This window comes from Petaurus breviceps, unplaced genomic scaffold (genome assembly GCF_028583685.1).
Source record: "Petaurus breviceps papuanus isolate PSGF00001 unplaced genomic scaffold, PetGlider_PUasm1.0 90762, whole genome shotgun sequence".
Classification (NCBI taxonomy): Eukaryota; Metazoa; Chordata; class Mammalia; order Diprotodontia; family Petauridae; genus Petaurus; species Petaurus breviceps.
The window spans coordinates 9040984-9064655 of NW_027187339.1; the positions used below are offsets into that span (position 1 = coordinate 9040984).

At 38.5% G+C, this 23672-nt stretch overlaps 1 protein-coding gene across 4 annotated transcripts in view; it reads right to left on the reverse strand.

The window, feature by feature from the left end:
• Window positions 1–13481: 13481 nt before the first annotated feature.
• Window positions 13482–23672, reverse strand: part of RASGEF1A (RasGEF domain family member 1A) — a 328675-nt gene continuing 318484 nt past the window's right edge. For all 4 annotated transcript variants that reach the window (XM_069068373.1, XM_069068372.1, XM_069068374.1 and 1 more), the window contains exons 7-13: window positions 23340–23432; window positions 21430–21532; window positions 21007–21086; window positions 19889–20080; window positions 17062–17185; window positions 16648–16720; window positions 13482–15535 (exon numbers count right to left, since the gene is read on the reverse strand). In XM_069068373.1, the coding sequence (XP_068924474.1) occupies window positions 15511–15535; window positions 16648–16720; window positions 17062–17185; window positions 19889–20080; window positions 21007–21086; window positions 21430–21532; window positions 23340–23432 (690 nt within the window). In that variant the 3' untranslated portion in view covers window positions 13482–15510. The remainder of the gene's footprint in view (window positions 15536–16647; window positions 16721–17061; window positions 17186–19888; window positions 20081–21006; window positions 21087–21429; window positions 21533–23339; window positions 23433–23672) is intronic.

Genomic DNA, 23672 nt, shown 5'->3' on the forward strand with positions numbered 1-23672 from the left:
GTGAGGTCTCATCATTTCTTTAATTCACATCTTTCAAGTAGTAATTTGGAGTATTTTTCCAGATGGCTTTAGATAACCCAGGTTTCTTCCCTTGAGAATTACCTGTTACTATCCTTAAGCTATTTATCAATTTGGGAGTAACTTTTATTCTTATAAATTTGAATCAATTCTTTATCTTGGAAATGAGACCTTTATCAGAGAAACTTACAAAGATTCCCCCCCTGCAATTGTTTTCCTTTTAATCTTAGCTTTGTTGGATTTGTTTGTGTAAAAAGTTCTAAAATTTTATGTAATCAAAATTATTCATTTTATTCTGTGATTGTCTTTATTCTTTGGTCACGAACTTTTCTTCTGTCTATAGATCTGATAGGTAATTTCCCCCCCACATATCTCTAATTTGTTTATGACATGACCTTTCATATCTAGGACATGAACTCATTTGGAGCTTATCTTTTTTTTTTTTTTTAAAGCAATCGGGGTTAAGTAACTTGCTCAGGGTTACACAGCCAGTTATTTCTGGGTGTGGTGCTGAGTATCTGAGCCTGGATTTGATCCAGGTCATCCCGACGCTGGAGCTGGTGCTTGTAAGGGTTATGGGATTTAAAGATCTTCCATGCCCCATTGGACTTGCTGACGTAGCAGGAAGGGGCGGAGCAAGAGGAAGCGGAAGAAAAACTAGAGTTCCTGCGGTGGCTGGCGGTGGTGGCGACGGCAGCAGCAGCAGCAGAGGCAGCGGCAGCGCGAAGCCCTTTTTGAGTTAGCCAGAATTTCTGCTAAGGACTCCTGCTGAGGACTGCCAGGGGCCGGAGCTGCTGGGAGCGCGCTTCCTGGGTGGTTGCTGTGAGTGGGGAGAGGAGGACCTTTGCCTGAGGTAGCCTGTTCTGTTTTAAAGGCTTGAAAATGTGGGTGCTTTCTACTTTATCTACCTGTGCCAATGTCATAACTACTCTGATGGCTTTCACTTTCTGGTTTTGGGACTCAGTCTTTTGGTATCTTAATAAAATTTCTAGTTTATTCCCCCATATGGCAATCATGATGTATTTTGTGATGGATAATTATATCAGCATATCTGTAATCTCCATAGGCATTGTGAATATGGCATTGCTGATGCAGTGCTCTTACTCGCTGAGCCACCTGGCCGCCCCTAAGCAATTGGGATTAAGTAACTTGCTCAAGGTTACAAGGCCAGGTGTTTCTGGGTGGGTGCTAAGTGTCTGAGCCCGGGATTCGATCTCCAGGTCTTCTCAACACTGGAGGCGGTGCTCTTACTCTCTGTGCTACCTGGCCGCCCCTGGAGCTTATCTTTGCATAAAGATGTGAGGTGTTGGCATAAATTTTATTTCTTCTGTACTACAGTTCAATTCTTCTAGCAGTTTTTCATAAAATAGTGGTTGTCCTAGTACCTGGGGTCTATGTATTTATGGAATATATTTGCTTTTATATGTTGTAGACCTAATCTCTTCCACGCACCAATTATTTTTTTAACCAGTATCAAACCAGTACCAAATTGTTTTGAGAAATACTGCTTTGTACTTTAGTTTCAGATATGGCATTGCCCCCAAGCATTTTCTTTCATCATTTCTCTTCAGATTCTTGACCTTTTTGCTCCCAATGAATGTTGTTATTTTATTTTCTAGTTCTATAAAGTAATCCTTTGATAATATAGATTAGTATGGCATTTAATAAATCAATTAATTTAGGTAACTGTCATTTTTATTATTTCTTATCCTACCCATGAGCAATTAATACTTTTCTTATAATTTAGGTTGGTCTTTATTTCTACAAATTATTATTTGTGGTTGTATTTATAGGGCAGCTAGGTGGTATAATGGATAAGAGTGCTGGGCCTGGAGGCAGGAAGACTTATCTTGCTGAGTTCAAATCTGATCTCCAGCACTTAATAACTGTGTGACCCTGGGCAAGTCACTTAACCCTGTTTGCTTCAATTTCTTCATATGTAAAATGAGCTGGAGAAAGAAATGGCAAAGCACTCTTGTATCTTTGCAAAACAAAACAAAACAAGAAAACAAACAAAAAGCCAACAACAAAAAAAACAAACACCCTCCCCCCCCCCCAACAAAAGCTAAAACCCAAAATGGAGTGACAGAGTCAGGTATGACTGAAAACAACTAAAAAAAATTGCATTTATAAAGTTCTTATGTGTATCTTGGAAGGTCGATGCAAGTATTTTCTACACTTGGTAATAATTTTATATAGATTTTTCTATATATCTTCCTGCTGGGTTTTATTCATATGATATAGAAAAGCTAATGAATTCATGGTTTTATTTTATATCCTGCACGTTTGCTGAAGTTATTAATTATTTCAATTAATTTTTTTTTTTTGCTTTTTGGAGGGGGGAAGGCAGGACAATTGTGGGTAAGTGACTTCCCAAGGTCACATGGATAGTAAGTGTTAAGTGTCTGAGGTCACATTTGAACTTCCTGACTCCAGGGCCAGTGCTCTATTCACTGCACCACCTAGCTGCCCCTCAATTAATTTTTAGTTGACACTTTAGACTTCTCTAACATTATCTGCAAAAAGTGATGACATTATTTCTTCTTTACCTATGGTTATTTCCTCAATTTATTTTTCTTGTCTTATAGCTACAACCAGCATTTCTAGTATTATGTCAATAGAAGTAATAACAATAGACATTTATCCCTGAATTTGTTGAAAAAGGATTTTAAATTATCTCTATTACATAAAATGACAGCTCTTAGTTTTAGATATATGCTATTTATCATTTTAAGGAAAAGTCTCTTTATTACTATGTTTTCTAGTGTTTTTTTTTAAACAGAAATGCATGCATTTTTGTCAAGCTTTTTCTGTATTAATGATTATATGATTTTTGTCTATTTTGTTATTAACAATTGATTATAGTTCTAATATTAAACTAACTTTGCATCCCTAGTAAAAATCGAGGCCTACAATATCAGGGAATTGTCAAGTAAGTAAATATGCATAATAGCCATTAACAATGCCTTCATATCACTGTAATGATGATAATTAATATTTATATAATCCTTTAAATTTTACAAAATATTACATTAAATTATCTCATAGGAGCCTCACAACAACCCTGATAGGTACTGCTTTATTTTCCTTTTGCAGATAGGGAAACCGAGGCACTGATAGATTAAATTATTTGCCTACTGACATACAAGTAGTGAGCGTCAGAGATGACTGTGAACTCATTGCAACTTCTAAGGGTGAAATGCCACAAAGTATGATCAGTTTTCTGCTGCTTGTGCTAATTTTGTCCTGACAACACCAAGAAAGCAGAATTCTCCACCAATCCATACGTGGAACCATCAGTTATAACAAATGGAGATATTTTGCATGCTGTGGATGAGTTCACTTACATTGGCAGTGTACTCTGCAGGGATGTAACATAGATGATGAAGTTGGGGCTCACATTGCTAGCGCTCTCAGTGTTTGGGAGGCTCCGAAGGAAAGTGTGGGAGAGGAGAGTTAGACTGAAGGTCTACAGAGCCATTGTGCTGACCTCATTGTTGTATGCCTTTAAAACCTGCCAGAAAAATTAATCACTTCCATTTGAATTCTTAGGAAGATTCTGAAGATCACCTGACAGGATAACATACTGAGCAATGAGGTCCTTTGTGGAACTCAACTGCAGAGAACACAGCTCTGATGGACTGGCCACATTCATCGAATGCTAAAAGTATGTTTGCTTAAAAGACTTTTGTGGAAAATTCACACAAGGCAAGGCCTCACATGGAGGTCAGAAGAAGCAATACAAGGACACTCTCAAGGTCTCTTTGAAGAGTTTTGGAATCGGTTGTGAGACATGGGAGACACTGGCACAGGACCACCTAGCATGGCATGTCCACATCAAAGAATGCATTGTGCTCTATGAGAAAAGTAGAATTGCAGCAGCTCAAAAGAAAAGTGAGATGTGCAAATTTAGACACATCTTCACTCCAAATTTGTGTCCAACCTGTTTATTTTGATCTGATCAGCCACAGTCAGACATGCTGTAACTTGACCCCACCATAGTGATGGCATTTTGGTGCTCTTTGAGAACAAAGGACAATAACCAACCAACCAGGCATCACAGGTAGCATTTGAACCTGGGCCTTCCTGACTTCAAGTTTATCACTGTCATATATACTATGCTGCTGCTTTTACGTGAAAAACACAATGATCTAGTAAACTTTCACTACTTTTATGATGAATACAAATTGTAGAGGTGCTTTTTTGAGGTTGTGGGGTATCATTGTTCTTAAAACTAGTCAGCTTTTAAGAAAATAGAGACTAGTGATTATGAAGCAGACTTTTCTTGTACTTTTTGGTTACTGTTTTTCATTCATTTACCAAATAGGAATGCCTTTGTCCATTTCATCACACTTTTTATTAGTAATAATAAGGTTAACCTCAGAATCTGCTAATTTAAATCACATTCTTTGAGAAAAACATGCCTGCTTTCTGAAACATCAACGCAAAGGCCATCTCTGAGCCCCACCCACTTACTTTTTTTCTTAAATGCTTGGAGAAATGTGAGTTACTTTGCTAGAACTTTTTAGTTCCTTCTTACTTAAAGAGGAGCCAGGATTCAGCTCTAGAACATCTTTCCAGGTAGTTTTCTCTATATTGTCACCACAGAATGTTGTATGTGGCCTTTCATATTGTACTAAATATCTAAAACATTTTTGAATAGTTTTTCTCTCTTGATACAGAATCATTGGGCCCCTAAACTTTAATTACTTGCTACTTTTTCCCCTCCTGTTTTATCAAGCTATCATGTAGGCTGATTACATATATATATATATATATATATATAGTTTTGAGAGGAACATGGTGGTGTAGCAGCAGCAGCAGATACAGCAGTAGTAGTAATGATAATAAGCATTTATATAGTACTTTAAAGTTTGCAAAACATTATCTAATTTGATTCTCACAACTCTGAGAGGGAGGTGTTATTATTATGACCATTTTGCAGATTAAGGAACTGAGGCTGAGAAATCAAGTGATTTGCATAGGGTCACATGGGTAGTAAGTTTCTGGGGGGCAGAACTTAAACTCAAAGTCTTCTTGAGTTTATCATTGACTTTATCAATTAAAATTTGAGTATCAAATGACTTTATCAATGATTTGGTATGTCCCTGGGAAAACTATTTTGGTTCTTTTGGACCTTGGTTTTTCATCTTTTGAATGAGGGGTTGATTCAAATAATCTTTAATATCTCTTTCAAGTCATGATTCTTTTATTGCTAAGATCTGTGAGAGGAATGGGATTCAGGATCTTTAAGGAAATGGTAGATTCTATATTACTCTAATTTATTTATACTTTTTGAATAAGTATAAGGTAAGTACCTAAGAGAAAACAGAAAAAGTCTTTAAACCATTCACTAATGTGGAGTTGCCTCAACTGGACGATATCTGCCCACCAAATTATCTAATTATAGCATCTCAAAAGTGGAAAGGACCTCAGCATCCATTTAGTCCAACTTGTACCCTAAAAAGAAGTCTTTTTGCCATAGACTTGACAAATTGACATCCAGTCTTTGCTTGGTAACTTCCAGTGAATAGGAACTCACTGCCTCCCTCTTAAAGCAGCTTCTTCTGCTTTGGAATTGCTATGCTATCTGGGAAGATTTTCTTTATTTCATATTCAAATTAGTCTCTTTGCTCTCCCAATTTCTCCTAACTAGGGCCAAGCAGAATGAGCCTAATCCTTTTTCTTTATGGTAGCCCTTGAACTGCCTTTTGGTTTTTTTTTTTTTTTAAGTATGTGTCATTGTCTTGTCTCCAGGATAAATTATTTCAGTCATACAATCACTTCTCATGTTCAGGGTCTTCACTCTTCTGATTGTCTTCTTCCAGATACTCTTCAGATGATCAGTTCTATTCCTAATATATGTTACTCTGGATGTGTTCTAACTGGGAAGAGCACAGTGGGACTATATCCTCCCTAGTTCTCTACATTATTCTGTTCTTCATTTAGTCTAAGGTTTCATCAATTGGCTTTGCTGCCCATGTCATCGTAGCAACACATCGAGCTTGTAGTCCACTACCAGCCCTAGATCTTGTTCAGAACTATCCAGTCCCCCACCTCCAATATTGTACTTTATTGTGAACTTGATTTTTCTTAAAAACAAAACAAAAAAAAACCCAATCCTTGTAATACAGCTTTTATTCCTACAGAATTTCACCACATTGAATTTGATCCGAAATTTTAGCACATTGAGATCTTGGAAGTCTTCTGGTTGTGTATATGTTCTCATACTCATGGTCAATCCAAAGGTTTTTATTAACAAGAGCTATCTTGTTCTGACTGCTGCTTACCATGTTGCTCTGTTTGCTTCTGAGTCTGCCTGTTTTTTCTGCTCACTCTGCTCATTGTACCAACAGTCTCACAACATAGGGTCTAGTTAGGTGTCTTGCCTAATACATAACAATAACAGTAATACTGTCTGTTAAATACATGTTCATTTATTTGTAGAATGTTTTTTTTTGCAGAATTTCTTTACTTCTTCTGCAATGAGTATTAGTGTACAAGCTGCATTAATTTTCGTGGGCCTTTTCTTTCTCCCAAATATCATGAACACTATAATATGAGATGATCAAATTCTCAGGCGATGCTTCTTTTGACTTCTAGACACATGATCAAACCAGATCTACTGACTGTTATTTGCCTTTCCAAGAACTCATGTGTTCTTCTGTTGAGCTGTGAAATTTCCTTTTTCTTTTCTGATGTCATTAGTAGTGAGGATATCAATGTTGACCTTGAAGAAGGATATCAGATTTTGAGTACCAACTGTTAGTGGTTATAAATTTTCCAAAAATGTAAGATTCTTAGCACTCTTTGACTCACTTCTTGCCACTTTGCCACCATTATTGCACTAATGAGAAGGATCCATTCAGTAGTAGAGTGCCATTTTGTATTTGTTTTGTTTTATTTCATGGATTCCTGTGACTGAAGTAATTCATCGTTAAATGTCCAGTCAACTGTTGATGTATTTATCTACGCTGGTCCTTGGGAAACAGACATGATCAGTAGCAAGAAAAAATATGAAGCTTTTCTAAAATGGTAGTATTTGCAGGAGTTTGCATTCTATAGGGATAGTTTTGAAAAATACCTCAATCATGGCTAGTAACCTCATTGCCATTCTAGAGCACTGGAAAAGGGCTTTGGGGAGGCTTGAAATTTTAGTGTCTTTTTAATCACTTGTCAAATTCATTTTATTTTTATTGCTTGGGTTAATTAATCTTTAAATCTTAATTGAACATAATGAGGCTAGGTCTGTACTTGGAGAGACAGAAGAAATACATCCTTGCAGAGTTTATGATCTAATTAGGGAAGTAAGATTACTACATGACTGGGACTTTGCCTTGAATGATGGATAATATTTGTAAAGGAAAAAAAGTGATGTGGGGCAGTCTCTGAATAGAAATAGTATGAGCAAAAGTGTGGAGGCAAAAAGGAGTGCATGTGTCGGGGTGAGGTGAAAGAATCTAGTCATGATAGGCTGTCAGGGGATGTTAGCTCTAGGCTGGCTTTCCCAAAGTGCAGTTGAAGCAATGACATTTCCCAATGACATGCCATCCTCATCACACACTCATTCCTCAATTCTTGCAACCTGACTTCTACCATAGGACGCTGCTTAGACTACCTTATCCAACATTGCCAAGAACTTTTTTTCTTCTAAGCATTTATTCTTATGAATATTTATATAGCACCTTATGATTACAAAGTGCTTTTTATGCATTATCTCCTTTACTCCTCAAAAAATTCAGTAAAGTATAGGTAATGCAAAAATTGTTTTTTTAAATTAATTTTACTGATATCTTTTCCTTTTATTTCACTTAGATTTTCAGTGTATTTTTTCTTCCTTTCTCTTCCCTAAAAGCCATTCTTTATAGAATAAAGACTCAAAAAAGAAAGTTAAAAGTTCAGTAAAACTAACCAATATATTAGAAAATGATTAGCATGGTGTTTCACACTGATGACAATGGAGACAATGTATAATATCTTTTTATCAAACCATTCTTGGTCACTATAATTTTGAAACCTTCAGTTTTTACTTTTGTTCTTTATATTAAAATTGTCATTGTATGTAGTATTTTCATGATTCTGCTTATTTCACTTTGCATTAGTTCATATAAGTTTCACATGCTTCAGTATATTTTTCTATTGGTTCTTATAGCACAGTCACAACCATAAATTAATTTTCCTCATTTTGTTCAGCCCTTCCCTAATTGAGGGGTATCTGCTTTGTTTCCAGTTCTTTATTACCACAAAAATGCTGTTATAAATATTTTGGTATACATAAGATCTTATCTCTGGGTGCACCCCAAAAACTGTGTGCAACAGAAATCCTTACCCAAATAATACTCAGAGGTTTCTCAAGGTAGGAAGAGGAAAAGAATGGTTTAATACGATCTGGAGAAAGGGCCACCCTCATGACAAATGATCAGGGAGGAGAAGCAATTCACAAAAGGAAATGGCAAAGTTATAAAGCCCTAAAGCGAAATTCTCCCTCACTTCCCTCCTGACCCTTTTCTTCCATTGGCTGGAAGTCAGGTGTACAACCTAAGTATGGCAATCTACCTCAAGCACAGGAACAAGGAAATAGTAGATCACCCAGTGTACATTTGAAAAAACACTTCTGTTCTTATTTGGCATATCTTGTGCTGAGGTGGCACTGGTCTGCTGAGGGTCTCCATTGCTCTAAGTCCCAGATTCTTGCAAGGTCAGGTGACTTCTAAACTTAGGCCTAGTGGATGCTGAAGCCACTCTAGATTTGATTTTTCAGAATGGGGAAACTTCACTGCAAATTATCCCTCACATCTCCTTGGTGCAAATGCTGAGCATTAGAGGAATCTTTGGGTAAAAGGGTATGAACACTTTAGTCATTTTCTTAGCGTAATTTCAAATTGACTTCCAAAACAGTTGATAGCTCTACCAGCAATAAATTAGTATTAGTATTAGTCTTTCTATAATGCCCCCAACATTGACTATCTTCATTTTTTTTGTTATTTTTATCAATTTTCTAAGGTCTCATGTAAGGGGAAACTTCAGAATTGTCTCCATTTGCATTTCTTTTATTAGTCATTTGGAGAAATCTTTCCTACATTTGTTAATTGTTTGAAATTCTTTAAAAAATTTTTATATCCTTTGACCACTTATCTATTGGGAAATAGCTTTTGGTCTTTTGTATTTCTGGTGGGTATCTCCATATCTTGGATATTAGTCTGTTATTGTAGATTTTGTACAAAGACTTACAAAGACTTTTTCTCCATTTACCACTTCCCTTCTTATCTTAATTGCATTGACTTCATTAATGTAAAAGCTTTTCAATTTTATATAATCAAAATTATCTCTTTTATCTTTAGTAATCTTATCTATCCCTCATTTGGTAAAGAATTCATTCCTTATATCTGTGTCTGGGATATGATCTGCCTCTTTTCTAAGTTTCTTATGGTATGGTATTCAATATTTACGTCACACATCTTAAATTTATTGTGGCACATGGAATAACAAACAACCTTTTTGAAAGAAATCAATGCCTGGATCACAGTCGTCCTCTTCTCTACCTAGACCCCTGCCCTCATACTTGGGGATTTCCTCTTAGACATCCTGCTTTCACTCTGAAGTGCATTCTCTAAACTGTCCACTCTTTGTTCCATTTGGAATTCACATTTATTTGCTTTTTTCACCTTGGGCTTCAGTCTACTTGAATGCAAAGGCTGACAGATGAGAGAGGCAGAAGCATCCACAGGAAGGCCTGCCACAAGGTACTCTCTCCCTTCCCTGGTCTAACCTTACTTAAAGTGTCTCCCCCTTCTCCAATGTGGAGCATGATTTAATGCAGCCTACAAAGGGCTTCTTCTTCACAGACCAGTTATAGTTTGGAGACAGTTCTTCAGACTGCTGCTGGTCCCTGGACTAGTTTTTGGGATGTCAGGACATATACTGCCACTTTCTTGTGTTTTCAGCTCATGAAGAGAAGCCCTCCTATCTTCCCAGAGAAGCTCTCCCTCACTGCTTGCCTCATCACCTATCCTGACCTCTATTGTCAGTGACCACATTTCCTGACCCTTTTCTTGGGGTAGCCTTCCTTCAAACTATACAGTTGTAGTGGGATAAAGGTGATCTAACCATCCCTATTTTCTTGGTAATAATCCCATGCTCCCTTTCTCTTCAGACCAGTACAGGACCTTGAGACATGAAGATATAAGCAAGTCTTTGCATCTTAGCAGGGAGGAAATAGTGCCCTTAGATGTTGGCACCTGGGAAAAAGCTCTAGGTTGACCATTCTAGTTATAGTTTTGTGTTCTCACATGACCCTTCTCTTTCTGATTTGTAGTTTTAAAGAATGTATGACAATAGTTTTTGACTCCTTAATAGAATCAATCACACTACTATTCTAGTGCCTCTCCTCTATTGATTATCTTTAATTGGTCCTGTACATAGCTTGTTTTGCACAGTTGTTTACTTGTTGTCTTTCTCATTATACTGTGAGGAGGTTTTGTGGTTTGTTTGCCTAGCACTGAATATAATGCCTGACTGATTACTGACTGACTATTATTTAAATTCCAAAATGTCATTTCCTCACATGAGGAAAAAAATCCCATCTTATTCTCTCTTCTAACATAAATCATTCTTTTTCTTTTCTTTTTTTTTTGGGGGGGGGTAGGTAATTGGGGTCAAGTGCCTTGTCCAAGGTCACATAGCTAGTAAGTGTCAAGTGTCTGAGGCCAAATTTGAACTCAGGTCCTCCTAACTCCAGGGCCTGTGCTGTATTCACTGTGCCACCTAGCTGTCCCTATGGTATCATTCTTGAGCAAACAAAAAGTCCATTAAGAAAAAATATAGAACAGAAGAAAGCAGTGCCTTTTCCCCTGTTGCTCTGAGATCTTAGTAAATGAAATTCCAATAGAGGCAAGGCATATTTTGCTTTATAGAATTGATGATGTCTAACAAAATTGGTTGTAAAGTAAGTTACCATAAAATGAGTTTGTTTCTCATTGACTTTCATCGTAAAATCAGAAACATATTCACCCCTCAAAAAATCCCTAGTAAATAAATGTTAAAGTTTTTGGAAAAGAGGGCATGTGTGGGTTGTGTGAAAATTATGGTGATAAAGGTATAAGAAGGAGAAAAAGGACTGCTCTGTCTTCTTGAACTCTCTAGTAAAGTGATTTAGAGGAGTTGGTGAATAGGGAAATAAGCTTAAAATTAATCTGTATGAGGTTAGTTAAGGATTAGCTATGTTTTAATTGTTATGATATTCAATTGGCTAAGATAATTGATCTTTAGTTTCCTCATCTGGAAAATGGGGATAATTCTTGTCCTTCCTACCTTATAGGATTGTGAGGTAAGCCTTAAAACATCCCAGAAATCTTAGCCCTTTGTAAGCTTTTAGATCTTAAAATTGGGGTAAGACTTTTGAGAGCCTCTGCCAAAAATGTAAGCTATTTGTTTAAAAATAAGAGGTCTTAGCTTCAAACTCACATGGGATAGATAGTTTCTGTGCACTATACCATGGTCATCAGCTACAAATACAACCCTTGGTAGATGGGTTACAGGTTTTTTATTTTGGTGTCCAGTGGGAAATTGAGAATGCAGGATTAGGCCCTACTGGAACATCTCCCAAGAGCATGTTCCTACCATTGGTCAATCACTATATACATAGTTTATCTAAATCAATTACAATGCAGCACAGTGGTGAGCACACAAGTATTTCTAGGGTCAATTTGTGATGCTGAATGTATTCACAACCTTTTTGGTCATTCTTGGTCATAATTCATAAAGACTTTATAAACCATCTATCAGCTACAGACCAGATTTGAAAGTGCAAGGCTAAAATTGAAGAATTAATTCACTGATTTCCCAAATAACTTTACCAAAGGGAAATTAAGACATCTGTAACGTTTCAGGCACAGACAACATCATAAGTTGCATCTGTTTCACTGTGTTTTGTATTGATAGTCCTGTGAATGCCATGGGTGTGCTGTCCATACAGCTGAAGGGTTTTTGTTTGGTTGATTAGTTGGTTTTGGGGCCAAAGGAATGTGGCAAACAACCTTTTACTGTGAAAGTAAGTACTCTGATATGCTGAGGTATGAGTATGTGCCATCAGGAGCCTGGTGTAATGGAAAGACCACTGCGTTTAGGTCTTGAGTTGCAGCTTTGCTATTACTTGGGCAAATCCCATCGCCTCTCTGAGCTTCACTTTTATCAGTTGTAAAATGAGAGGGTTGAATTAATACTAGATGATCTCTGTGCTTCCTTCCAGCTCTGACATTCTGTCATTGTATCATGTTTGAGTCCCTTGGACTTGGCAGTTTTATGAGATGCCTAGGGTTTGGTGGAGGAGGACTAGATGACGGTTTTGTTGATCTTGCTGCCCATGCAAAATAGTAGTTAGGTAATTTTTCAAAGACAGAAGTGAGAGCTTGCTTAGAAGATGGAATGTAATCATATTCATTGTGAATTTATGGGTACTCTGCCTCCATTTGCTATTTATCAGCAGTGCCCGGGGTTATTGATTCATTTGAGAACAAAGGAATCCTTTCAGGGCTCTGATTTATAGCTTTTGAACATTCCACTTCCCTTAACCAGTCAAAGTGGATGCTAATAAATTCCTATTTTGTAAGGACTGGTATACACAGATCCCCCAGCAGCTGTTTAGTCTTCCTCAGGGACAAAATTGATGCAAGATGGCCAAGTCCAGTTGCTTGTGTTCTTGAACAATGGGGAGCTTGCTGCATTTGGCTGCAACTTGGGTAGTTTGGGGGGTTAGGACAAGAAGGAAGAAGAGCAGAGAAGATAGAGAATATACTTTTTGTGAAGCTAGCTCAGAAGTTTGTGGAGATAACCAAATTTTGTTTTTATTTTTGTTTTCTTAGCCTGTTTTTAAAAGTAGTTTTGTTTTAGATTACCAAGTGAAGGAGGAAATAGCGATTTCTGTTGGTCGCTATTCATCGATCTTGGTCCAGAAGCTTAAATATCTGTCTGAAGCAAACTTGTTACTCACAAGTTCAGATTCAGTAAAAACCAAACCCCAAATGAGAAACTTTTGGGGAGGTGCAATATTATAAAGGAATGAGGCTCTTTGCTTTATCTAGCTATGTGACCTTGGGTAATTCACCTCTCTGAATTTTGGTTTCAACATCTGCCAAAGAGAAATAAAAATGGAGATTAAAAAGTCTCACATGACCGTTCTGAGGATTGACTGATAGTATGAATGTGGATATACTTTGAAAAGTATAAAGACCATATGTGGAAATGTAAGGTACCATTAATATTTTAGCTTCTCCTGGATTAAAGTTTAGGACCCATAATGGAGCAGGGAGTACATCAGGGATCCCTATGTTTTATTTCTTTTTTGAGGGTGCAAAGATGATTCTAGGTTGTCTTCTTTAAAGGGTATTTAATAAACAATTCCCTGGATAACTCACTTATTCATTGAAAGGATACTATAAATATATAAAGAGAGACCAAGGTCAGCATGGTTGAAACAACTTTTTTTTTTATTGATGCAAGCACACCCAGTCACACACAGAATATCCTGCTTTTATGGTACAGCTTTATACTCTGTAATTCATCTTAGAATAGCAAAACACCTTATGTAAGTAAGGAATGAATGGATTGAACTGGGAAAAGAAAGTAACAAATGGAGACACCAAGTCTATTTCAAGTATACACTAAAACTGATCGACCAGGGAAGTGCACATTTATGTGAAAGCTTTTTAATACTTGTACGGAAAATGGTCTAAAAATGCATTTCAAATATATATATATATATATATATTTTCTTAAATTTAAGCATCCCTTTCTTTATCTCAAATACATAAACAAAGCTGATATACAATTCCTTTTATAGTGTTTGACAATATGTACGATCTAGAATGTCTCTGAAAAGTGCAAAACACTGTAATAATACAGTATAAATATTCTTACTCTACCACAGGGCTGAGAATTCTGTTCTTTAGCACAGGAATATAGCAGCAGATCACAAAAACAGTCACCTTCCCTCTGCCCTCTCCAGGCTAGTCTTGCTAAGCTAGCCCCTCCTTCCATCTGAGCATCTGATTTCAAGGCATCTATTCAACATTTGTTCCTCTTTCAGTGCTATGGGAACGGGAAACAAACAAAACACATCTACCTAGGTTTTCCAGTTTTATTCTCTGGGAAAAATGAATATCTAGAAACAAAATCTATGAGGAAAGAAGATGTATTTGAAGTTTATAGGAGATCATCCAACTGTATAATGGAGTGAAGTTGATATTTCCTCATGCCTGATAAGAGCCAAGGCATACTCCTTTGAATTGGATATAGGGGAAATAATTTACTCTTCTAATAGAAAACGTTTTCTAATGATGGGTAATTTTTCATATGAATGGCTACATTTGTCAATGGTTTTACTAATATTCAGTTTTTCAGTGTTCCAATTAAACTTCTATCTGAGAACAGTTGGAAGGAGGGAGTCATCATTTAGTACCATTGGCTGACAGAAGAGCCTAATTTTCACTTTGCACTGGGGTTCAAATGATTATTTGAAATGCCACAGTATTTGGTACTGTTTTCTCTCTTGCTACGACCTAAAAAACTGACATGTGTTTCGCATCTACCTCCTTTGCCTTATTTTAGATTTTCTCTTTTTTTTCCTCTTTTCTCTGAAAGGCTCCTAGGAACAATTTGCCAGACATACCATTAGGGAAAATTCTGTTATCTAAGTGTGTAGTTTGTGGATTACATACAGGCTTGTTTCCCCCCTCCCAATAAATCCCTGATAAAAGAAATGAAAATGTAAACTATTGACAGCCCAAACTCAAATAATCATCTCCAGAAGCATTCAAACATAAAACTCCTCATAGCTTTAGCAGTTATCCCTTTTTTTCCAACAGGGTCAGAAAAAATGGAATGCTGTCCTTTTGCTATTATAGGTAGGTATGCTCTAGTCCATGTGCCATAATATCTCCCCATATATTTACAAAGATGTAGCTGCTTTCTGGGTCTCCATCCCTCCTGGTTTGAATTTGCTTACTTCCAGCTTGAAAGGAATAGGTACACAAGACAATTTCAGTACCTTATAAGGCACTAGTCCCCGACTTTAGAGAGACACTGCTGTAGAGACTGTCTGATAGGGCACTGAACCTGTGCAGTGTTCAGGTTGTATTTGGTTGGGTTTTTAAATGGTATTTTTCTTAAGATGGAAGTAATCAAACATGGAAAATAAAAATCTACATTTTATTAGATTAAGACATTACCACGGATACTCTCTCCCCATGATAATCCCCCCTTGTCCCCTTACAGGGCCCTGCCCTGATATTGAAAATAAACAAAAACCTTCATTTTTTAGGTGCCTTAAGGTTGATGCACGAAATATTTACCCTTTTTTTTCTCACAAAAGGTATATACAAAACAGACCCCAACCAGTGAGGTCCTGCTCATCTCAATCCCTTTATCATTCAGGATAAAAACTTGGTTCATTCATGTGCTTTTTTTCTCCACTTCTTTATGCTGCACCCTGAAATTTCAGGCTCTGTTAAGAAGAGTTGTCCTAAATTTGGAGAAAAAGAAAAAATATATATATATATTAGGCAGGTGGTAAAAGCACCCATTTTCCATTATTTGCAAATTAAATGTGATATGTAAATAAAAAGGTACAGAAGGGCGTTGTGCCCTTGCATAATGTTGGTTGGAATATACAAGAAATAGGGACATGTCTAAGAAAAGTGGGAGACCCATAACAGATTACATATTAGGGGGAAGGTTGGAATATTTAGGTTATATCTCCAACTTCTGATACAGTCAGGGAGGACAACACTGACCCCCTATAAACCATTCCTAGGGACTTTGGTAGGAATCCTTAGGTAGACAGACCATAGGGTTGACCATATGGTGTTCATAGTCTTCCTAGAATTGCAGAGGTGCAAATGACCCAAGAGATCCTCTGGTCCAACTCATATTTGACTTCAGGCTTAATATGTGTCCATTGAGCCTTTCCCCGAATACCTCCAGAGATGCTCCAATTAGTAGGACGTTTTGCATTAGAACGACTACACCTGTTAATGGTTTTTAAATATTGTATTTTTGCTATTTTTTTTCTATTTCTTTTGAAGCCTCAATTTGCCTCTTTGACAGTTCCACGAATTGCTCCTACTTCTGATATTTGGGACCAAGTAGCACAAATGTATCCCCTTTTCCGAAAATGTGATAGCCCATCAGAGACACACAAAGACATCTTTCCTGAGTTCTTTACAGAATATTTTCTCAAGGCTAAACATCTTCAGCTCTTTCAACCAAACCTCATATGGCCCTTTACTATCCTGGTTGGCCTCTGTTGGACCCTAAAGCTTCTCAACGTCTTTTCTAAAATGGGGCACCCAGTACTGGCACAATGCTCTGAACATGATTCTCTCAATGTAGCCCAAGAGTGCAGTAGTATTCCTGGTTACCATCTCATACTTTTGAGTCATTTTCTTTTTTTTGGAGGGGGGAAAGCAGGGAAATTGGGGTTAAGTGACTTGCCCAGGGTCACATGGCTAGTAAGTGTTATGTGTCTGAGGCCAGATTTGAACTAAGGTCCCCCTGACTCCGGGGCCGGTGTTCTATTCACTGTGCCACCTAGCCACCCCCTTTGAGTCATTTTCTTAAGTAGATTTTGCGTACCTGAGTGTCTTCCAGCTGTCTTTTTCCATATGATTTTCTGGACCTTCACTTTCAAAGGATGCTACAAAGAGAGCTGAAAAAAAGAACGCTCATTAGCACTGGGTGCTCAGACATTTTTCACCGAGCTCATTCTCCTCTCTCTGGCATGAATTCAAACAAGGCCATGAAACCATCCCCTTTGGCAGGGGGAGAGAGTATAAGGGATGAGAATTCAGGCCCACGAGCTTAAATTAAATTGTTTACGACGGGGTTGGGAAAATGGGAGTTATTCCACGTGGTGGGAGTTATTTCAATAGGACACACATAGGACAATATTCTATGAAGAGCCATTCAACCCCAGGCTATTGATATGCCACCAACATATAACTGCCCTTCCTATAAATGTGGGAGCTGAGACAGATGAAAAGATTTTACCTTCTTCGCTGTAAATAGGTGCTGTGAGTAAGTAGCTCTGGATCTTCTTATCTTTCTCAAAAGGACATTCCACCTGTTTCCATGTCATAAAGTCATGAATTTGTCTGGAGATCTCCCAAAATTTCTACAAAAGGCAAGAGTCAGTCAATCAATAAACATTTATTAAGCTCAAATAAAAAAACAAAAAAAAAAAACCCCAAAAGCCAAACTGAATGAGGAAGTGTGGAACAAAGTATTCTCAAATAGGAGTCCAGGGACCTGGCTTCTGTATAGAGCTCTAATGCTAATTTGCTGTGTGGTCTATTTACATGAGTCTTCCTTTATCAATCAAATAGGGATGGTAACCTCTATATCACATGTTGTTAGGATTGGGCGAAATAACGAATATGAACGTATAAACTTCTGTCCCTTTGATTTTCTTTTGTTGTTGTGTGTATCTCTTTCCATACCTTGTGCCTAGATTGGTCTGCTTGATAGTGTAGGGAACTTGGGCTCGTTCTTGGGAGACATTGCTGTCCACATGGACAGAAGTAAAGTCAAGAAACTGAGCACTGGGAGGGAATTATCCACCAATGGCTGACAGCTTCCTTCTCTTTGTAGGGGACACCTTAGCCAGGAAATAACAATTTTCTGATTCTTGGGTTTTAGGGGGAATCTAAAGCTCTAATCCCTGCCTAGTCTGTGGTATTGAGGAAACAGACTACTGAATTTAAGTTTCATCCTGAATTATGCCTTTGGGAAAAGCATAACCACCACTTCTTCATCTATAAAGCTCGTGTGTGTATATGTGTGTGTATGTGTGTATGTGCATGTGTGTGATGGTGGTGGTAGACTAGACTCATAACATCCCTTCAATTCAGTAATTCTAAGAAATACCTCATTTCTTTCTGTGTTTCTCAATATTAACTTGGCATTCAAAATGCTCTACATCTGACTCCAACCTAATCTCCCCTTACCCAGTCTCTGTCTACATTCCCACCTTTCTCCCTGTTTCCTTCACTGAGAATTCCCTTCCTCTCTTCTCCACATATTCAAACCTTGCCCATCCCTCAGGACCCAACTTGAGTCTAACCTACTTCACAAAACTTTCCCTGACTATTCAAGCCCATATTGTTTTTCCTATTGTGACCTCAAACAGATTTATTTAGATCCTTAGGGCAGACATCCTCAGGCCAGGTCTCTTACCTAAACTTTCTATTTCACTTTTTATTTGTGTTAAATTCTTTTAGTACAAGGACTCAGCCTTATATTTCTCTGACTCCTTAAAGTATTATGCACATTATTATTATTTTTGGAGGCAGTTAGGGTTAAGTGACTTGTCCAGAGTCAAATAGCTACATGTCTGAGGCTGGATTTGAACTTAGGTCCTCCTGACTCCAGGGCCAATAATCCACTGTGCCACCTAGCTGCCCTAACATTGTGTTGTTGATTTTGTTGTTCTTCAGCCATTTCACTCATGTCAGACTCTCATGACCCCATTTGGGGTTTTCTTTGAGTAGTTTTGATATTTTTTTCTCTAGCTTATTTTGCAGATGAAGAAACTGAGGAAAACAGGGTTAAGTGACTTGCCCAGGGTCACCCAGCTACTCTGAAGTTAAATTAGAACTCAGAAAGATGTCTTCCCGATGCCATGCCCAGTGCTCTATGCACTGTGATGCCACCCAGCTGCCCCACCTAGGATAGCAATGACTTCTTTCTGGCACCATCCCTACCTACCTTCTCTCCTTCTACTTTTTATTGCTGTCTCCTTCTAGCCCCATGCACCAGCCAATTGTAGCAGAACCATGGCATCATGGATTGGGTACTGGATTAAAAAAAAACTGGCTTCAAATCCACATGTGAAATATCGTAGCTGTGTGACTCTTGAGAAGTCACTTAACCTCTCTGAGCCCCAGTACCTCCCTGCTTATAAGGATCAAATGAGATAATCTTTGTAAAACATTTTGCATGCCTGAGATTGCTATGTAAATGTGAGCTGTCATCATCGTCATCATCATCGTTCTTTTGCTTAGAGGGCTTAGGTCATTCCAGACTCCACTGTGCTACCGAGCTTCTAAGTTCAAATCTTGCCCTTGATCCTTGCTAGCAGTGTGACCCTGGGCAAGTCATTTGACATCAGTCTCAATTTGAGGGGATTGAACTTGTTGGTTTCTCAGGTTCCTTCCAGTCCTAAATCAGTCATCTTCTGAGCCTAAAAGAACCCTAGAGAACATCCCTCCTAGCTCTCCTAACTTTCTTTCTTTTATCTTTTTAACTTCTAACTCTCTCACTTGTCAAAACTGACCTAATGAGATGAGACTTTTAAGAGGTGCAGATAATGAATAGCAGAGAATTCATGTCTGGGTCTCCTGACTTTAAATCTAACTGTATTTCTACAGTGTCACAGGGACATTCCTTCATTTCTTTCCTACCTTTGGTCACACAATCCACCCACTCACCCTTCCCTCCCCACCCCCAAATTCCTCCCACTTTTCCCTTTGTCACATATCCCTCTGTTTGCACTCAGTTCGTCTTACCTCATCTCTAAGACTTGCCCAGCCCACAATGACCTTTTCTTTCTTGAAATGTTCAGATTACATTTAAGAGTCAGTTCAATACCACCAATCTCAGGACTGACTTTTTTCCTAATTGACTACAGGGTTCGCTTATGATCTGTCCAGCACTCTGATGGCTGCTCTCAGTCTCTTAGGGGTATGGTAAAAGTGGTCCAAGTGTTGAGTAAAGGTTGTCCTAAATCACCTCTAAGATATCTTCCAACTCAATTTCATCCCCCTCCGCCTATTACATACACCACGAATATTTCTTCCTGAACACTTCTTGGGCTCACCTTGAAGTTGATTTGGCCATTCGGCAGACGGTTAGTGTGTATTTTGTGCAGAAAGTAGATGTCCTTGATGAAGAGGTTGAACACGGGAATGACTATCTTCTCCCTGCTACTGTTGGCAGTCTGAGACCTCTGGGCAGCCCCCTGCAGGGCAGTTCGGTAGTTACAGAAGTTGCTGGAAGGGTCCATGTGGTGCTGCAAGTGGAAAGGATGGAACATGAACCAAATATCCGTCTCTCAAGGGTTTCAAGTCCTATACCTCAATGTTTTCCTTCCTCTAGGTCTCTTCCTGGCTGAACACTTTATCCCCCTTTCAGTAACCAGTCAAGACTGACATATGGAAAAACACTCTAGTCTCTTTTCTGGAGGAAAAAAAACAAAACCAAAACCAAAAACTTAACCTTGGCCTGATCTCAGATCCTGCCACTAGAGGGCAGTCTTTCATTGTGAATCGTAGGGTCTGGCTGCCTTACAGAGGAAGAAAAGTCACCCTAAGAGGAAATGGGAAAAATAAAGAAAAAAAAAAAACCAAGTATACAGGGTTTGGGGATTTCCTTGTAGTTGCTAGGGAGACACAGATACAAAGCTGGCCTGGCCAGTGATGGAGCAGATAAAAACCTTCAGAAATAGCCTTCCCACTTCATCTTCCTTATTTAGTTTCTACCCCTGGTCCCAAGGGACAACATAATACTCTAATGAGCTCTCCTATCAGCCCATCATCAACACTTGCTCTCATATTCTTCCTTTACAGCAGGTTGTCAATACTTATGTTGTCTCTAATGTCCTTTGCACATTAAGAATGATCAAAAGGAATGAAGTAGTAATAGTGGAATTTCCAGCATTAACCATTTAGAGGAAGAGGCCTTAAGCTGCCCGTGTTTTCTTATTCCTTTTGTCCTAAAAACACAGAAGATGGCTATGGATGCTTCTTCTAGGCTATGTTACTAAAATGTCAAAGACAGCATGTGCCCTTTGAGGCCTCAGGCGAGGGCCACTTTGGTATCTTGCTTTCTTGATGCCTGGTTCAGGCCTTATCATATTCTAGGATACTATGGTTTTGCTACTTTTACAAAGTTACTATTAACTCCTTCTTAGTCACCACACCAAATAACAGCACATACCTCCAGAACATCAAATTTGGCGGTCTTGACTTTGGACCATGTTTTCTTTAGTCGTGCCACTGGACTCAGGTTCATACCGGCTATAAGAGGGAGAAAAGCACCATGGAATAAGATCAGGGGATGGTTTTCTAATGAATATATGTCATAAATTTATATGTAAATATATATTTATATATTAATATAATAATATAATCTTTGAAGGGAATGTTGTTTCAATTCATAGGGTAGAGATGGGAGAGAAGGAATGATAAAGAAAAAAATCCCCTCAGAGATGGAAGAAATGAAGATGCTCCCAGCTCAGTTAAATGATTAGTTAATGCAACCTGGCCTCCCAGCAAACCCTAGTCTTAGAACTGAATGGATGAGAGGTGCTAAGCACTGCCAGAAGGTGGCAGGGTATGGTGGGGAGGGCCGTATACTCACAGATAATGGCCATCATGGAGTTAAAATTCCCAATGTTGAAACATTCCCTTGCCACATCAATGAAGAATTCCACCATTCTTGTCCTTTGCTTCTTTTTTACCACCTGAAGGAAAGAAATAGCTCCCGGTTAAGTCTTTCAGGAGGCCAATACATTTAAACTACAGCTGCTGGAACTTCTGCTCTGTGACACTTGGAAAGAATATTGTAATTAATCTCCATTTTCTCTCCCTGAGTTGCCTCTATGAAGAATGATTAGAGGCAGTCTGAAGGATATGAAGTTCCCTTGTCTTTCTCATATATCTTTACAATATATTTATAGTATTGGTCCAAATGTAGGCCACACTTTCCCCAAAATGTGCTCTTATAGAAAACCTGAGTGTGGCCCATAAAGGGGTATTATTTTTTTTTTTTGAGCATATGATATTTTTTCACATTCAAAGACCTCATTTTAAGACCAATGGACCAATCCTAGAATTTTTAAAAAATGTAACCATACCTAGACACTGGGATATAACATCTAAGCATGTATTCACAGTCCCAGAGGTGAGTAAGTATAGGTGGATTCACTGAGATTCCCCTGAAAGTCATTGCCCCAAAGCAAGGAAGAAAAAATCATTTTACCACAAATAACTCAGCCCTCAAAAGTGATGGCCCAAAGAGTATTCTCAAAGGAGCAAACTCAAGGCCAGAGAGGAAGCAGGGAGGGTCAGTTTGAATTTATTTTTCCAGGGGTGGGGTGTTCCCCAGGCAGCCCTCCCCTCCAGCTGTAAAGTGATCCATCCGGCAGCAGGAAAGTATCAGCAACTTCCCCCCTTCCCCCATGACAAAAGGTTAATTTCTAGGAGGGGTTCTTAGCATCCTGGACCTAGGAGCTACTCCATGACAGCTTCGTGTGCCCACCTTCATCTTTCTGGCACCAAACCAGCTTAGGGGCTGTGCAGGATAAACACATTAGCCCTCATCTGCTGATTCAGATCCATTTTATCCTGTTCATTCCTAGTGATGCCATTTCTGACTGACATGCACTCATTTAGCGTTCATTTTGTGACCACAACTGGGCTAGGGCCATGCGAGAGATGAGAAGCATAAAAACACAATCCTTTCTTTAAACAAATTCATAGCCGTTGGAGAGAGAAAATTCACACACCACACAAAGCAGTGTCAGAAAGCATGGCATAAAGTGCCCCAAATGGGATAGAATCAGGTCCCTAGATTCTTAAAAAAGGGGAAGCAAAAGAAATAATAATGCTAATAACAACTAGCCTTATATAGTGCTTACCATTTGCCAGCCACTTTCCAACTATTTATTACCTTGTATGATCCTTACAACAGCCCTAGGAGCTAGGTGTTGTTATTAGCCCCATTTTACAGTTGAGGAAACTGAGGCAAATAGAGGCTAAGTTTCTGACTCTGTGATTGCATCTAGGGTTTTCTTAGCGGAGAGACTGGAGCAGTTTGCTATTCCCTTCTCCAGTTCATTTTACAGATGAGGAAACTGAGGCAAAAAGGGTAAAGTGACTTGCTCAGGGTCACACAGCTAGTAAGTATCTAAGGTCACATTTGAATTCAGATCTGCCTGACTCTAGACCCAATTTATTATGCCAAATAACTGTGCTATGGTAGACAGAAAAGGCAGAAATTGGGGGGGGCTGCTTTATTAGGGAAGTCTTCCTGGAAAAGGTGGAAATTGAGAACTTGAGTTGTGTCTTCAGATGAGTAGTATTTTGACAAGTAGGGAGAACATTTCCAGTCTTGTGTATATGGAAGGTTTACGTTTTATTTATTTTTTTCTCAATTAGGCGGTGGGATAGGAGATAATCTGCTTACTTATATGACAGGAAGGTATATGTCATTGAATATGGGAAGCTGCTCTTCTTGAAGGCACAGATCTGATGGGCACAGCCACTTACCCTGCAAATCTCTGTGGCCACCAGCATGCTTAGGCAGTTGAACCAATTATCATAGGCCTCTAGGGTATAGGTCTTGGTTACATCCCCACGGCACTAAGAGATAAGAGATCAGAAATCAGTCCAGGGCTTTGAGACAAAAATTCAAAACTCTTTCATTTTATCACAAGATATAATCCTCCTGCCCTTACCCAGGGAGAGTGGCAAGTTTCATGTGAGGAAAAAGGGCCTTTTGAAAAAAAAAAAATTGGTGGGGGTGGAGTTGGGAAGGAGAGAAAGATCTCTGTGGTCAAGCAGGAAGGAGCTCTTCCCATGACTCTCGTCTGTTTTCTTTGG